At 46.9% G+C, this 17470-nt stretch overlaps 1 protein-coding gene across 3 annotated transcripts in view; it reads right to left on the reverse strand.

Annotated features, from left to right (window-relative positions):
- The window catches only part of LOC115122708 (cyclin-dependent kinase-like 5), a 300065-nt gene that overhangs the window by 13941 nt on the left and 268654 nt on the right, over positions 1–17470 (reverse strand). For 2 of the 3 annotated variants that reach the window (XM_065009456.1, XM_065009455.1), the window contains exons 15-16: positions 13311–13422; positions 9445–9489 (exon numbers count right to left, since the gene is read on the reverse strand). In XM_065009456.1, coding sequence (XP_064865528.1) covers positions 9445–9489; positions 13311–13422 — 157 coding nt within the window. Of the gene's footprint in view, positions 1–9444; positions 9751–13310; positions 13423–17470 lie in introns of all 3 variants that reach the window. The other variant, XR_010461060.1, reaches the window with a different exon arrangement.

Consider the following 17470-nt stretch of genomic DNA (forward strand, 5'->3'; position numbering starts at 1 on the left):
CGCCTGCTACCGACCCCCCTCAGCTCCCAGCTGACTGACCATCTCGAATCCCACCGTACCTTCTCCGCTGTGCAATCTGGTTTCCAAGCCGGTCACGGGTGCACCTCAGCCACGCTCAAGGTACTAAACGATATCATAACCGCCATCGATAAAAGACAGTAATGTGCAGCCGTCTTCATCGACCTTGCCAAGGCTTTCGACTCTGTCAATCACCATATTCTTATCGGCAGACTCAGTAGCCTCGGTTTTCCTGATGACTGCCTTGCCTGGTTCACCAACTACTTTGTAGACAGAGTTCAGTGTGTCAAATCGGAGGGCATGCTGTCCGATCCTCTGGCAGTCTCTATGGGGGCTCAATTCTCGGGCCGACTCTTTTCTCTGTATATATCAATGATCTTGCTCTTGCTGCGGGCGATTCCCTGATCCACCTCTACGCAGACGACACCATTCTGTATACTTCCGGCCCGTCCTTGGACACTGTGCTATCTAACCTCCAAACGAGCTTCAATGCCATACAACACTCCTTCCGTGGCCTCCAACTGCTCTTAAACGCTAGTAAAACCAAATGCATGCTTTTCAACCATTCGCTGCCTGCACCCGCACGCCCGACTAGCATCACCACCCTGGATGGTTCCGACCTAGAATATGTGGACATCTACAAGTACCTAGGTGTCTGGCTAGACTGTAAACTCTCCTTCCAGACTCATATCAAACATCTCCAATCTAAAATCAAATCTAGTCGGCTTTCTATTCCGCAACAAAGCCTCCTTCACTCACGCCGCCAAACTTACCCTAGTAAAACTGACTATCCTACCGATCCTCGACTTCGGCGATGTCATCTACAAAATAGCTTCCAACACTCTACTCAGCAAACTGGATGCAGTTTATCACAGTGCCATCCGTTTTGTTACTAAAGCACCTTATACCACCCACCACTGCGACTTGTACGCTCTAGTCGGCTGGCCCTCGCTACATATTCGTCGCCAGACCCACTGGCTCCAGGTCATCTACAAGTCCATGCTAGGTAAAGCTCCGCCTTATCTCAGTTCACTGGTCACGATGGCAACACCCACCCGCGCTCCAGCAGGTGTATCTCACTGATCATCCCTAAAGCCAACACCTCATTTGGCCGCCTTTCGTTCCAGTTCTCTGCTGCCTGTGACGAACTAATTGCAAAAATCGCTGAAGTTGGAGACTTTTATCTCCCTCACCAACTTCAAACATCTGCTAAATAGCCCACCCAATTTTACCTACCTCTTCCCCATACTGTTTATATTTATTTACTTTTCTGCTCATTTGCACACCAATATCTCTACCTGTACATGTCCATCTGATAATTTATCACTCCAGTGTTAATCTGCAAAATTGTAATTATTCGCCTACCTCCTCATGCCTTTTGCACACAATGTATATAGACTCTCTTTTTTTTCTTTTTTTCTACTGTGTTATTGACTTGTTAATTGTTTACTCCATGTGTAACTCTGTGTTGTCTGTTCACACTGCTATGCTTTATCTTGGCCAGGTCGCAGTTGCAAATGAGAACTTGTTCTCAACTAGCCTACCTGGTTAAATAAAGGTGAAATAAAATAAAATAAATAAATAAATAAAGAGTTACCATTATGCTACAAGGTGTGGATTGGACTGTCAAAGCCCCTAAATAGTTACCTTTATGCTACAAGGTGTGGGTTGGACTGTCAAAGCCCCTAAATACTTACCATTATGCTACATGGTGTGGGTTGGACTGTCATAGGCCCTAAAAACCATTGCTACCCTCTGTTCTCTCTGTCTGTAGAACTAGAGGATATTCTGGGTTACAGCAGGAGGGATATTCTGGGGTAGAGCAGAGGGGATATTCTGGGGTAGAGCAGAGGGGATATTATGGGGTAGACCAGAGGGGATATTCTGGGGTAGAGCAGAGGGGATATTCTGGGGTAGAGCAGAGGGGATATTCTGGGGTAGACCAGAGGGGATATTCTGGGGTAGACCAGAGGGGATATTCTGGGGTAGAGCAAAGGGGATATTCTGGGGTAGAGCAGAGGGGATATTCTGGGGTAGAGCAGAGGGGATATTCTGGGGTAGAGCAGAGGGGATATTCTGGGGTAGACCAGAGGGACCAGAGGGGATATTCTGGGGTAGAGCAGAGGGGATATTCTGGGGTAGAGCAGAGGGGATATTCTGGGGTAGAGCAGAGGGGATATTCTGGGGTAGAGCAGAGGGGATATTCTGGGGTACAGCAGGGGTATATTCAGATTCTGGGGGGATATTCTGGGGTAGACCAGAGGGGATATTCTGGGGTAGAGCAGAGGGATATTCTGGGGTAGAGCAGAGGGGATATTCTGGGGTAGAGCAGAGGGGATATTCTGGGGTACAGCAGGGAGGATATTCTGGGGTAGAGCAGAGGATAGTACAGCAGGAGGATATTCTGGGGTAGAGCAGAGGGATATTCTGGGGTAGAGCAGGGGATTATTCTGGGGTAGAGCAGAGGGGATATTCTGGGGAAGACCAGAAGGGATATTCTGGGGTAGAGCAGAGGGGATATTCTGGGGTAGAGCAGAGGGGATATTCTGGGGTAGAGCAGAGGGGATATTCTGGGGTAGACTAGAGGGGATATTCTGGGGTAGACCAGAGGGGATATTCTGGGGTAAACCAGAAGGGATATTCTGGGGTAGAGCAGGAGGGATATTCTGGGGTAGAGCAGGAGGGATATTCTGGGGTAGACCAGAAGGGATATTCTGGGGTAGAGCAGAGGGGATATTCTGGGGTAGAGCAGAGGGGATATTCTGGGTTGACCAGAGGGGATATTCTGGGGTAGACCAGAGGGGATATTCTGGGGTAGAGCAGAGGGGATATTCTGGGGTAGACCAGAGGGATAATCTGGGGTACAGAAGGGAGGATAATCTGGGGTAGACTAGAGGGGATATTCTGGGGTAGACCAGAGGGGATATTCTGGGGTAGACCAGAAGGGATATTCTGGGGTAGAGCAGAGGGGATATTCTGGGGTACAGCAGGGAGGATATTCTGGGGTAGAGCAGAGGGGATTATTCTGGGGTAGAGCAGAGGGGATATTCTGAGGTAGAGCAGAGGGGATATTCTGGGGTAGACCAGAGGGGATATTCTGGGGTAGAGCAAAGGGGATACCAGAGAGGGGATATTCTGGGGTAGAGCAGAGGGGATATTCTGGGGTAGAGCAGGGGGATTATTCTGGGGTAGAGCAGAGGGGATATTCTGGGGTAGACCAGAGGAGATATTCTGGGGTAGAGCAGAGGGGATATTCTGGGGTAGACCAGAGGGGATATTCGGGGTAGAGCAGAGGGGATATTCTGAGGTAGAGCAGAGGGGATATTCTGGGGTAGAGCAGAGGGGATATTCTGGGGTAGAGCAGAGGGGATATTCTGGGGTAGAGCAGAGGGGATATTCTGGGGTAGACCAGAGGGATATTCTGGGGTACAGCAGGGAGGATATTCTGGGGTACAGCAGGGGTATATTCTGGGGTAGACCAGAGGGGATATTCTGGGGTAGACCAGAAGGGATATTCTGGGGTAGAGCAGGAGGGATATTCTGGGGTAGACCATAAGGGATATTCTGGGGTAGAGCAGAGGGGATATTCTGGGGTAGAGCAGAGGGGATATTCTGGGGTAGACCAGAGGGGATATTCTGGGGTAGAGCAGAGGGATATTCTGGGGTAGACCAGAGGGGATAATCTGGGGTACAGAAGGGAGGATAATCTGGGGTAGACTAGAGGGGATATTCTGGGGTGGACTAGAGGGGATATTCTGGGGTAGACCAGAGGGGATATTATGGGGTAGACCAGAGGGGATATTCTGGGGTAGAGCAGAGGGGATATTCTGGGGTAGAGCAGAGGGGATATTCTGGGGTAGACCAGAGGGGATATTCTGGGGTAGAGCAAAGGGGATATTCTGGGGTAGAGCAGAGGGGATATTCTGGGGTAGAGCAGAGGGGATATTATGGGGTAGACCAGAGGGGATATTCTGGGGTAGAGCAGAGGGGATATTCTGGGGTAGAGCAGAGGGGATATTCTGGGGTAGACCAGAGGGGATATTCTGGGGTAGAGCAAAGGGGATATTCTGGGGTAGAGCAGAGGGGATATTCTGGGGTAGAGCAGAGGGGATATTCTGGGGTAGAGCAGAGGGGATATTCTGGGGTAGAGCAGAGGGGATATTCTGGGGTAGAGCAGAGGGGATATTCTGGGGTAGACCAGAGGATATTCTGGGGTACAGCAGGGAGGATATTCTGGGGTACAGCAGGGGTATATTCTGGGGTAGACCAGAGGGGATATTCTGGGGTAGACCAGAAGGGATATTCTGGGGTAGAGCAGGAGGGATATTCTGGGGTAGACCATAAGGGATATTCTGGGGTAGAGCAGAGGGGATATTCTGGGGTAGAGCAGAGGGGATATTCTGGGGTAGACCAGAGGGGATATTCTGGGGTAGAGCAGAGGGGATATTCTGGGGTAGACCAGAGGGGATAATCTGGGGTACAGAAGGGAGGATAATCTGGGGTAGACTAGAGGGGATATTCTGGGGTGGACTAGAGGGGATATTCTGGGGTAGACCAGAGGGGATATTATGGGGTAGACCAGAGGGGATATTCTGGGGTAGAGCAGAGGGGATATTCTGGGGTAGAGCAGAGGGATATTCTGGGGTAGACCAGAGGGGATATTCTGGGGTAGAGCAAAGGGGATATTCTGGGGTAGAGCAGAGGGGATATTCTGGGGTAGAGCAGAGGGGATATTATGGGGTAGACCAGAGGGGATATTCTGGGGTAGAGCAGAGGGGATATTCTGGGGTAGAGCAGAGGGGATATTCTGGGGTAGACCAGAGGGGATATTCTGGGGTAGAGCAAAGGGGATATTCTGGGGTAGAGCAGAGGGGATATTCTGGGGTAGAGCAGAGGGGATATTCTGGGGTAGAGCAGAGGGGATATTCTGGGGTAGAGCAGAGGGGATATTCTGGGGTAGAGCAGAGGGGATATTCTGGGGTACAGCAGGGAGGATATTCTGGGGTAGAGCAGGGAGGATATTCTGGGGTAGAGCAGAGGGGATATTCTGGGGTAGAGCAGGGGGATTATTCTGGGGTAGAGCAGAGGGGATATTCTGGGGTAGACCAGAGGAGATATTCTGGGGTAGAGCAGAGGGGATATTCTGGGGTAGAGCAGAGGGGATATTCTGGGGAAGACCAGAAGGGATATTCTGGGGTAGAGCAGAGGGGATATTCTGGGGTAGAGCAGAGGGGATATTCTGGGGTAGAGCAGAGGGGATATTCTGGGGTAGACTAGAGGGGATATTCTGGGGTAGACCAGAGGGGATATTCTGGGGTAAACCAGAAGGGATATTCTGGGGTAGAGCAGGAGGGATATTCTGGGGTAGAGCAGGAGGGATATTCTGGGGTAGACCAGAAGGGATATTCTGGGGTAGAGCAGAGGGGATATTCTGGGGTAGAGCAGAGGGGATATTCTGGGTTGACCAGAGGGGATATTCTGGGGTAGACCAGAGGGGATATTCTGGGGTAGAGCAGAGGGGATATTCTGGGGTAGACCAGAGGGGATAATCTGGGGTACAGAAGGGAGGATAATCTGGGGTAGACTAGAGGGGATATTCTGGGGTAGACCAGAGGGGATATTCTGGGGTAGACCAGAAGGGATATTCTGGGGTAGAGCAGAGGGGATACTCTGGGGTACAGCAGGGAGGATATTCTGGGGTAGAGCAGAGGGGATATTCTGGGGTAGAGCAGGGGGATTATTCTGGGGTAGAGCAGAGGGGATATTCTGGGGTAGACCAGAGGAGATATTCTGGGGTAGAGCAGAGGGGATATTCTGGGGTAGACCAGAGGGGATATTCGGGGTAGAGCAGAGGGGATATTCTGAGGTAGAGCAGAGGGGATATTCTGGGGTAGAGCAGAGGGGATATTCTGGGGTAGAGCAGAGGGGATATTCTGGGGTAGAGCAGAGGGGATATTCTGGGGTAGACCAGAGGGATATTCTGGGGTACAGCAGGGAGGATATTCTGGGGTACAGCAGGGGGTATATTCTGGGGTAGACCAGAGGGGATATTCTGGGGTAGACCAGAAGGGATATTCTGGGGTAGAGCAGGAGGGATATTCTGGGGTAGACCATAAGGGATATTCTGGGGTAGAGCAGAGGGGATATTCTGGGGTAGAGCAGAGGGGATATTCTGGGGTAGACCAGAGGGGATATTCTGGGGTAGAGCAGAGGGGATATTCTGGGGTAGACCAGAGGGGATAATCTGGGGTACAGAAGGGAGGATAATCTGGGGTAGACTAGAGGGGATATTCTGGGGTGGACTAGAGGGGATATTCTGGGGTAGACCAGAGGGGATATTCTGGGGTAGAGCAGAGGGGTATTCTGGGGTAGAGCAGGGGGGATATTCTGGGGTAGAGCAGAGGGGATATTCTGGGGTAGACCAGAGGGGATATTCTGGGGTAGAGCAGAGGGGATATTCTGGGGTAGAGCAGAGGGGATAATCTGGGGTAGACCAGAGGGGATATTCTGGGGTAGACCAGAGGGGATATTCTGGGGTAGACTAGAGGGGATATTCTGGGGTAGACCAGGGGGCTATTCTGGGGTACAGCAGGGGGGATATTCTGGGGTAGAGCAGAGGGGATATTATGGGGTAGAGCAGGGAGGATATTCTGGGGTAGAGCAGAGGGGATATTCTGGGGTAGACCAGAGGGGATATTCTTGGGTAGAGCAGAGGGGATATTCTGGGGTACAGCAGGGGGTATATTCTGGGGTAGAGCAGGGGGGATATTCTGGGGTACAGCAGGGAGGATATTCTGGGGTAGAGCAGAGGGGATACTCTGGGGTACAGCAGAGGGGATATTCTGGGGTAGAGCAGGGGGATATTATGGGGTAGACCAGAGGGGATATTCTGGGGTAGACTAGAGGGGATATTCTGGGGTAGACCAGAGGGGGTATTCTGGGGTAGAGCAGAGGGGATATTCTGGGGTAGACCAGAGGAGATATTCTGGGGTAGACCAGAGGGGATATTCTGGGGTAGACCAGAGGGGATATTCTGGGGTAGACCAGAGGGGATATTCTGGGGTAGAGCAGAGGGGATATTCTGGGGTAGACCAGAGGGGATATTCTGGGGTAGACCAGAGGGGATATTCTGGGGTAGACCAGAGGGGATATTCTGGGGTAGACCAGAGGGGATATTCTGGGGTAGAGCAGAGGGGATATTCTGGGGTAGAGCAGAGGGGATATTCTGGGGAAGACCAGAAGGGATATTCTGGGGTAGACCAGAGGGGATATTCTGAGGTAGAGCAGAGGGGATATTCTGGGGTAGAGCAGGGGGGATATTATGGGGTAGACCAGAGGGGATATTCTGGGGTAGAGCAGGGAGGATATTCTGGGGTAGAGCAGAGGGGATATTCTGGGGTAGAGCAGAGGGGATATTCTGGGGTAGAGCAGAGGGGATATTCTGGGGTAGAGCAGAGGGGATATTCTGGGGTAGAGCAGAGGGGATATTCTGGGGTAGAGCAGAGGGGATATTCTGGGGTAGACCAGAGGGATATTCTGGGGTAGAGCAGAGGGGATATTCTGGGGTAGAGCAGGGGGATTATTCTGGGGTAGAGCAGAGGGGATATTCTGGGGTAGAGCAGAGGGGATATTCTGGGGTAGACCAGAGGGGATATTCTGCGGTAGACCAGAGGGGATATTCTGGGGTACAGCAGGGAGGATATTCTGGGGTACAGCAGGGGGTATATTCTGGGGTAGACCAGAGGGGATATTCTGGGGTAGACCAGAAGGGATATTCTGGGGTAGAGCAGGAGGGATATTCTGGGGTAGAGCAGGAGGGATATTCTGGGGTAGACCAGAAGGGATATTCTGGGGTAGAGCAGAGGGGATATTCTGGGGTAGAGCAGAGGGGATATTCTGGGGTAGACCAGAGGGGATATTCTGGGGTAGAGCAGAGGGGATATTCTGGGGTAGAGCAGAGGGGATATTCTGGGGTAGAGCAGAGGGGATATTCTGGGGTAGACCAGAGGGGATAATCTGGGGTACAGAAGGGAGGATAATCTGGGGTAGACTAGAGGGGATATTCTGGGGTAGACTAGAGGGGATATTCTGGGGTAGACCAGAGGGGATATTCTGGGGTAGAGCAGAGGGGATATTCTGGGGTAGAGCAGAGGGGATATTCTGGGGTAGAGCAGGGGTATATTCTGGGGTAGAGCAGAGGGGATATTCTGGGGTAGAGCAGAGGGGATATTCTGGGGTAGAGCAGAGGGGATATTCTGGGGTAGAGCAGAGGGGATATTCTGGGGTAGACCAGAGGGGATAATCTGGGGTACAGAAGGGAGGATAATCTGGGGTAGACTAGAGGGGATATTCTGGGGTAGACTAGAGGGGATATTCTGGGGTAGACCAGAGGGGATATTCTGGGGTAGAGCAGAGGGGATATTCTGGGGTAGAGCAGGGGTATATTCTGGGGTAGAGCAGAGGGGATATTCTGGGGTAGAGCAGGGGGTATATTCTGGGGTAGAGCAGAGGGGATATTCTGGGGTAGAGCAGAGGGATATTCTGGGGTAGAGCAGAGGGGATATTCTGGGGTAGACCAGAGGGGATATTCTGGGGTAGAGCAGAGGGGATATTCTGGGGTAGACCAGAAGGGATATTCTGGGGTAGAGCAGAGGGGATATTCTGGGGTACAGCAGGGGGTATATTCTGGGGTAGAGCAGATGGGATATTCTGGGGTAGAGCAGAGGGGATATTCTGGGGATATTCTGGGGTAGACCAGAGGGGATATTCTGGGGTAGAGCAGGGAGGATATTCTGGGGTACAGCAGGGGGTATATTCTGGGGTAGAGCAGAGGGGATATTCTGGGGTAGAGCAGAGGGGATATTCTGGGGTACAGCAGGGGGTATATTCTGGGGTAGACCAGAGGGGATATTCTGGGGTAGACCAGAGGGGATATTCTGGGGTAGACCAGAGGGGATATTCTGGGGTACAGCAGGGAAGATAATGTGCACCTTCAAGATTTTCAGTTCTTAACCATGCAAGACTATCCCGCCACCCTCTCACCCTTCCCTCCCTCACCCCGACCTCTCCGCATGCTGTCAGCTGCCTGCCTGTACAGCTGGAGTCACAGGTGACAACAGAATCAGAATCCTGTAGGCCCACAGAATGAGGACAGGAAAGGTAAACTACCCAACAACAGATCCATGAAGTGACTGAAATAACATTTTCTGAAGGGCCCTATCTGGTCAGATTGTCCTGGTCTGGATAGAAACATTTTGATAGAGGATTCAATCCATATTATAAATCAGCTTTACAGTGAATTGTGTTGGTTCAATTTGTTTGAACGCTCCAAATAGGGCTCTCATGATGTCATCATGACCAAAGTAGCATGTGTCTAGCTATGTGATTAAAGTACACTATAAGAGTACACTAGGTCTACATACTAACCTCCTGATGACGTCCTGTTTGAGCGTTTGATGGATCTGGTTGGTTCTAGTTTCATAATGATTATAATGATTAGAGACCAGACAAGAGGAGATGAATTAGAGTTGATTCATTATGTTAACATCAGCATGCGGTGATGACAATGGTTCCATGGGGTTAGACTAGTACTGTAGAGAAGAGATACACCATGGGAGAAGAGACAACAGGTAGCACCATCACTGAGGAGATGTGCTTTATGTTATTCTTTGAGTTACAGAGGGGGAAAATACATTTCTTCATGAGGGGAGTCCTTCTGTCTGGGAGCGTCATCTGCAAAATAAGAACCACATGACTGCAGGGAAAGATGGGCAACAACAACATATACTGTATGAGGTGTCTTTGTCATGGTAACATACAAGATATGTAAGGAAGCAGAGGCCAAAGAAGGAAACACTGTGATATATAGACAGACTTAAGCATTATGTAGAGATACTACACATACGTAAAGACACATACAGTACCAGTCAAAAGTTTGGACACACCTACTCGTTCAAGGGTTTTTATTTATTTTTACAATTTTCTTCATTGTAAAATAGTAGTGAAGACATCAAAATTATGAAATAACACATATGGAATCATGTAGTAACCAAAAAAGTGTTAAATAAATCTAAATATATTTTAGATTCTTCAAAGTAGCCCACCTTTGCCTTGATGACAGTTTTGCACACTCTTGGCATTCTCTTCACCTGGAATGTTTTTCCAACAGTCTTGAAGAAGTTCCCACATATGCTGAGCACTTGTTGGCTTCTTTTCCTTCACTCTGTGGTCCAACTCATCCCAAAGCATCTCAATTGGGTTGAGGTTGAGTCATTATCGAGGCTAGGTCATCTGATGCAGCATTCCCATAACTCTCCTTTTTGGTCAAATAGCCCTTACACAGCCTAGAGGTGTGTTGGGTCATTGTCCTGTTGAAAAACAAATGATAGTACCACTATGTCCAAACCAGATGGGATGGCGTATCGCTACAGAATGCTGTGATAGCCCTGCTGGTTAAGTGTGCCTTGAATTCTAAATAAATCACAGACAGTGTCACCAGCAAAGCACCCCCACACCTCCTCCTCCTCCTGTCTTTAAACATCAGCTATCTGAGCAGCTAAACGATCGCTGCAGCTGTACACAGCCCATCTGTAAACAGCCCATCCAATCTACCTAACTCATCCCCATATTGTTTTTATTTACTTTTTTGCACACCAGTATCTCTACTTGCACATCATCATCATCTGCACATCTATCACTCCAGTGTTAATTTGCTAAATTGTAATTACTTTGCCACTATGGCCTATTTATTGCCTCACCTCCTCACGCCATTTGCACACACTGTATATATATATATACACTTTTCTTCTATTGTGTTATTGACTGTATGTTTGTTTATTCCATGTGTAACTCTGTGTTGTTGTTTACTCCACGTGTAACTCTGTGTTGTTGTTTTACTCCCTGTGTAACTCTGTGTTGTTGTTTACTCCACGTGTAACTCTGTGTTGTTGTTTTATTCCATGTGTAACTCTGTGTTGTTGTTTTACTCCCTGTGTAACTCTGTGTTGTTGTTTATTCCATGTGTAACTCTGTGTTGTTGTTTATTCCATGTGTAACTCTGTGTTGTTGTTTTACTCCCTGTGTAACTCTGTGTTGTTGTTTTATTCCATGTGTAACTCTGTGTTGTTGTTTTACTCCCTGTGTAACTCTGTGTTGTTGTTTATTCCATGTGTAACTCTGTGTTGTTGTTTATTCCATGTGTAACTCTGTGTTGTTGTTTTACTCCCTGTGTAACTCTGTGTTGTTGTTTATTCCATGTGTAACTCTGTGTTGTTGTTTTACTCCCTGTGTAACTCTGTGTTGTTGTTTATTCCATGTGTAACTCTGTGTTGTTGTTTTACTCCCTGTGTAACTCTGTGTTGTTGTTTTACTCCCTGTGTAACTCTGTGTTGTTGTTTATTCCATGTGTAACTCTGTGTTGTTGTTTATTCCATGTGTAACTCTGTGTTGTTGTTTTACTCCCTGTGTAACTCTGTGTTGTTGTTTACTCCATGTGTAACTCTGTGTTGTTGTTTATTCCACGTGTAACTCTGTGTTGTTGTTTATTCCATGTGTAACTCTGTGTTGTTGTTTATTCCATGTGTAACTCTGTGTTGTTGTTTATTCCATGTGTAACTCTGTGTTGTTGTTTATTCCACGTGTAACTCTGTGTTGTTGTTTATTCCATGTGTAACTCTGTGTTGTTGTTTATTCCATGTGTAACTCTGTGTTGTTGTTTATGTCGCACTGCTTTGCTTTATCTTGGCCGCAGTTGCAGTTGCAGGTCGCAGTTGTGCCTGCCTGATTAAATAAAGACAAAATTAAATAAAAATAAATAAAAATGCCTCACGGTAGGAACCACATGTGGCGATCATCACTTCACCTACTCTGCGTCTCACAAAGACACGACGGTTGGACCAAAAATCTCAAATTTGGACTCATCAGACCAAAGGACAAATTTCCCCTGGTCTAATGTGCATTGCTGGTGTTTCTTGGCCAAAAGCAAGTCTCTTCTTCTTATAGGTGTCCTTTAGTAGTGGTTTATTTGCAGCAATTCGACCATGAAGGCCTGATTCTCTTCTGAACAGTTGATGTTGAGATGCGTCTGTCAGCATTTATTTGGGCTGCAATCTGAGGTGCAGTTAACTCTAATGAACTTATCCTCTGCAGCAGAGGTAACTCTGGGTCTTCCTATCCAATCTGAGGTGCAGTTAACTCTAATGAACTTATTCTCTGCAGCAGAGGTAACTCTGGGTCTTCCTTTCCAATCTGAGGTGCAGTTAACTCTAATGAACTTATTCTCTGCAGCAGAGGTAACTCTGGGTCTTCCTTTCCAATCTGAGGTGCAGTTAACTCTAATGAACTTATTCTCTGCAGCAGAGGTAACTCTGGGTCTTCCTTTCCAATCTGAGGCTGGTAACTCTAATGAACTTATCCTCTGCAGCAGAGGTAACTCTGGGTCTTCCTATCCAATCTGAGGTGCAGTTAACTCTAATGAACTTATCCTCTGCAGCAGAGGTAACTCTGGGTCTTCCTATCCAATCTGAGGTGCAGTTATCTCTAATGAACTTATCCTCTGCAGCAGAGGTAACTCTGGCTCTTCCTATCCAATCTGAGGTGCAGTTATCTCTAATGAACTTATCCTCTGCAGCAGAGGTAACTCTGGGTCTTCCTTTCCAATCTGAGGCTGGTAACTCTAATGAACTTATCCTCTGCAGCAGAGGTAACTCTGCGTCTTCCATTCCTGTGTCGGTCCTCATGAGAGCCACTGCATTTGAAGAAACTTTCAAAGTTCTTGAAATTGTACGTATTGACTGACCGTTATGTCTTAAAGTAATGATGGACTGTCGTTTCTCTTTGCTTATTTGAGCTGTTCTTGCCATAATATGGACTTGGTCTTTTACCAAATAGAGCCATCTTCTGTATCCCCCTTACCTTGTTACAACAAAACTGATTGGCTCAAACGCATTAAGAAGTAAAGAAATTCCAGGGCACACCTGTTAATTGAAATACATTCCAGGTGACGACCTCATGAAGCTGGTTGAGAGAATGCCAAGAGTGTGCAAAGCTGTCATCAAGGCAAAAAGGGTGGCAACATTGAAGAATCTCAAAAATATTTAACACTATTTTGGTTAATACATGATTCCATATATGTGTGATGTCATAGTTTTGATATCTTCACTATTATTTTACCATGTAGAAATAAAGAAACCCTGGAATGAGTAGGTGCGTCCAAACTTATGACTGGCACTGTACACATGTTAACTCCAGAGGGTATGGCAGACCATAACATTACAGAAGAGAACAGCACCCACCGTTTTGGACTTGTTCTTCTTCTTCTTCTTCTTTATTGCTCTGAAGAAGCCCTGCTTCTCCTTTTCTTTGGTCGGCTCTGATTGGTTCATCACCACGATCTCTGGGCGCATCCTATTGATGGAGAGAACACAATACAGCTGGAAAAACAGAAGGACTCTAACGGAGGGACAGTCCAAGCTGCGCTGCAACTGGATGGATTGAAAGACTAATGAAGGAACAGTCCAAGCTGTATTGTACAGTAACTGGAAGGAGAGGAAGAGTCTAATGAAGGCTCAGTCCAAGCTGCACTGTAACATGACAGAGATGAGGACTCTAATGAAGGAACAGTCCACGCTGTAATGTAACTGGACATACTTGAGGACTCTAATGAAGGAACAGTCAAAGCTGTAATGTACTCTAACTGGACAGACTTGAGGAATCTAATGAAGGAACAGTCCAAGTTGTAATGTACTCTTACTGGAAAGACTTGAGGACTCTAATGAAGGAACAGTCCATGCTGTAATGTAAGTGGACAGACTTGAGGACTCTAATGAAGGAACAGACCAAGCTGCAATGTACTCTAACTGGACAGACTTGAGGACTCTAATGAAGGAACATTCCAAGCTGTAATGTAACTGGACAGACTTGAGGACTCTAATGAAGGAACAGTCCAAGCTGTAATGTAACTGGGCCGACTTGAGGACTCTAATGAAGGACTCAAGCTGTAATGAACTGGAACAGACTCTAATGAAGGAACAGTCCAAGCTGTAATGGAACTGGACAGACTTGAGGACTCTAATGAAGGAACAGTCCAAGCTGTAATGTACACTACCTGGACAGACTTGAGGACTCTAATGAAGGAACAGTCCAAGCTGTAATGTACTCTAACTGGACAGACTTGAGGACTCTAATGAAGGAACAGTCCAAGCTGTAATGTAACTGGACAGACTTGAGGACTCTAATGAAGGAACAGTCCAAGCTGTAATGTACTCTAACTGGACAGACTTGAGGACTCTAATGAAGGAACAGTCCAAGCTGTAATGTAACTGGACAGACTTGAGGACTCTAATGAAGGAACAGTCCAAGCTGTTGTGTACACTAACTGGACAGACTTGAGGACTCTAATGAAGGAACAGTCCAAGCTGTAATGTACTCAAACTGGACAGACTTGAGGACTCTAATGAAGGAACAGTCCAAGCTGTAATGTAACTGGACAGACTTGAGGACTCTAATGAAGGAACAGTCCAAGCTGTAATGTACACTAACTGGACAGACTTGAGGACTCTAATGAAGGAACAGTCCAAGCTGTAATGTACACTAACTGGACAGACTTGAGGACTCTAATGAAGGAACAGTCCAAGCTGTAATGTACTCTAACTGGACAGACTTGAGGACTCTAATGAAGGAACAGTCCAAGCTGTAATGTACTCTAACTGGACAGACTTGAGGACTCTAATGAAGGAACAGTCCAAACTGTAATGTAACTGGACAGACTTGAGGACTCTAATGAAGGAACACTCCAAGCTGTAATGTACTCTAACTGGACAGACTTGAGGACTATAATGAAGGAACAGACCAAGCTGCAATGTACTCTAACTGGACAGACTTGAGGACTCTAATGAAGGAACATTCCAAGTTGTAATGTAACTGGACAGACTTGAGGACTCTAATGAAGGAACAGTCCAATGCTGTAATGTAACTGGACAGACTTGAGGACTCTAATGAAGACTTGAGGACTCTAATGAAGGAACAGTCCATGCTGAAGGAACAGTCCATGCTGTAATGTAACTGGACAGACTTGAGGACTCTAATGAAGGAACAGTCCATGCTGTAATGTAACTGGACAGACTTGAGGACTCTAATGAAGGAACAGTCCAAGCTGTAATGTACTCTAACTGGACAGACTTAAGGACTCTAATGAAGGAACAGTCCAAGCTGTAATGTACTCTAACTGGAAAGACTTGAGGACTCTAAAGAAGGAACAGTCCAAGCTGTAATGTAATTGGACAGACTTGAGGACTCTAATGAAGGAACAGTCCAAGCTGTATTGTACTCTAACTGGACAGACTTGGGACTCTAATGAAGGAACAGTCCAAGCTATAATGTAACTGGACAGACTTCAGGACTGTAATGAAAGAACAGTCCAAGTTGTAATGTAACTGGACAGACTTGAGGACTCTAATGAAGGAACAGTCCAAGCTGTAATGTAACTGGACAGACTTGAGGACTCTAATGAAGGAACAGTCCAAGCTGTAATGTACACTAACTGGACAGACTTGAGGACTCTAATGAAGGAACAGTCCAAGCTGTAATGTAACTGGACAGACTTGAGGACTCTAATGAAGGAACAGTCCAAGCTGTAATGTGCACTAACTGGACAGACTTGAGGACTCTAATGAAGGAACAGTCCAAGCTGTAATGTACTCTAACTGGACAGACTTGAGGACTCTAATGAAGGAACAGTCCAAGCTGTAATGTACACTAACTGGACAGACTTGAGGACTCTAATGATGGAACAGTCCAAGCTGTAATGTGCTCTAACTGGACATACTTGAGGACTCTAATGAAGGAACAGTCCAAGCTGTAATGGAACTGGACAGACTTGAGGACTCTAATGAAGGAACAGTCCAAGCTGTAATGTAATTGGACAGACTTGAGGACTCTAATGAAGGAACAGTCCAAGCTGTAATGTACTCTAACTGGACAGACTTGGGACTCTAATGAAGGACCAGTCCAAGCTATAATGTAACTGGACAGACTTGAGGACTCTAATGAAGGAACTAATGTAACTGGACAGAAGGCTGTAATGTACTCTAACTGGACAGACTTGGGACTCTAATGAAGGACCAGTCCAAGCTATAATGTAACTGGACAGACTTGAGGACTCTAATGAAGGAACAGTCCAAGCTGTAATGTACTCTAACTGGACAGACTTGAGGACTCTAATGAAGGAACAGTCCAAGCTGTAATGTACACTAACTGGACAGACTTGAGGACTCTAATGATGGAACAGTCCAAGCTGTAATGTACTCTAACTGGACATACTTGAGGACTCTAATGAAGGAACAGTCCAAGCTGTAATGTACTCTAACTGGACAGACTTGAGGACTCTAATGAAGGAACAGTCCAAGCTGTAATGTAACTGGACAGACTTGATGATTCTAATGAAGGAACAGTCCAAGCTGTAATGTAACTGAACAGACTAGAGGACTCTAATGAAGGAACAGTCCAAGCTGCAATGTAACTGGACAGACTTGAGGACTCTAATGAAGGAACAGTCCAAGCTGTAATGTACTCTAACTGGACAGACTTGAGGACTCTAATGAAGGAACAGTCCAAGCTGTAATGTACTCTAACTGGACAGACTTGAGGACTCTAATGAAGGAACAGTCCAAGCTGTAATGTACTCTAACTGGACAGACTTGAGGACTCTAATGAAGGAACAGTCCAAGCTGTAATGTGCACTAACTGGACAGACTTGAGGACTCTAATGAAGGAACAGTCCAAGCAGTAATGTACGCTAACTGGACAGACTTGAGGACTCTAATGATGGAACAGTCCAAGCTGTAATGTGCTCTAACTGGACATACTTGAGGACTCTAATGAAGGAACAGTCCAAGCTGTAATGGAACTGGACAGACTTGAGGACTCTAATGAAGGAACAGTCCAAGCTGTAATGTACTCTAACTGGACAGACTTGGGACTCCAATGAAGGAACAGTCCAAGCTATAATGTAACTGGACAGACTTGATGATTCTAATGAAGGAACAGTCCAAGCTGCAATGTAACTGGACAGACTTGAGGACTCTAATGAAGGAACAGTCCAAGCTGTAATGTAACTGGACAGACTTGAGGACTCTAATGAAGGAACAGTCCAAGCTGTAATGGAACTGGACAGACTTGAGGACTCTAATGAAGGAACAGACCAAGCTGTAATGTACTCTAACTGGACAGACTTGAGGACTCTAATGAAGGAACAGACCAAGCTGCAATGTGCACTAACTGGACAGACTTGAGGACTCTAATGAAGGAACAGACCAAGCTGCAATGTACTCTAACTGGACAGACTTGAGGACTCTAATGAAGGAACAGTCCAATCTGTAATGTAACTGGACAGACTTAGGACTGGACAGACTAATGTACTCTTACTGGACAGACTGAGGACTCTAATGAAGGAACA

The sequence above is a fragment of the Oncorhynchus nerka genome, linkage group LG25, assembly GCF_034236695.1.
Source record: "Oncorhynchus nerka isolate Pitt River linkage group LG25, Oner_Uvic_2.0, whole genome shotgun sequence".
NCBI lineage: Eukaryota > Metazoa > Chordata > Actinopteri > Salmoniformes > Salmonidae > Oncorhynchus > Oncorhynchus nerka.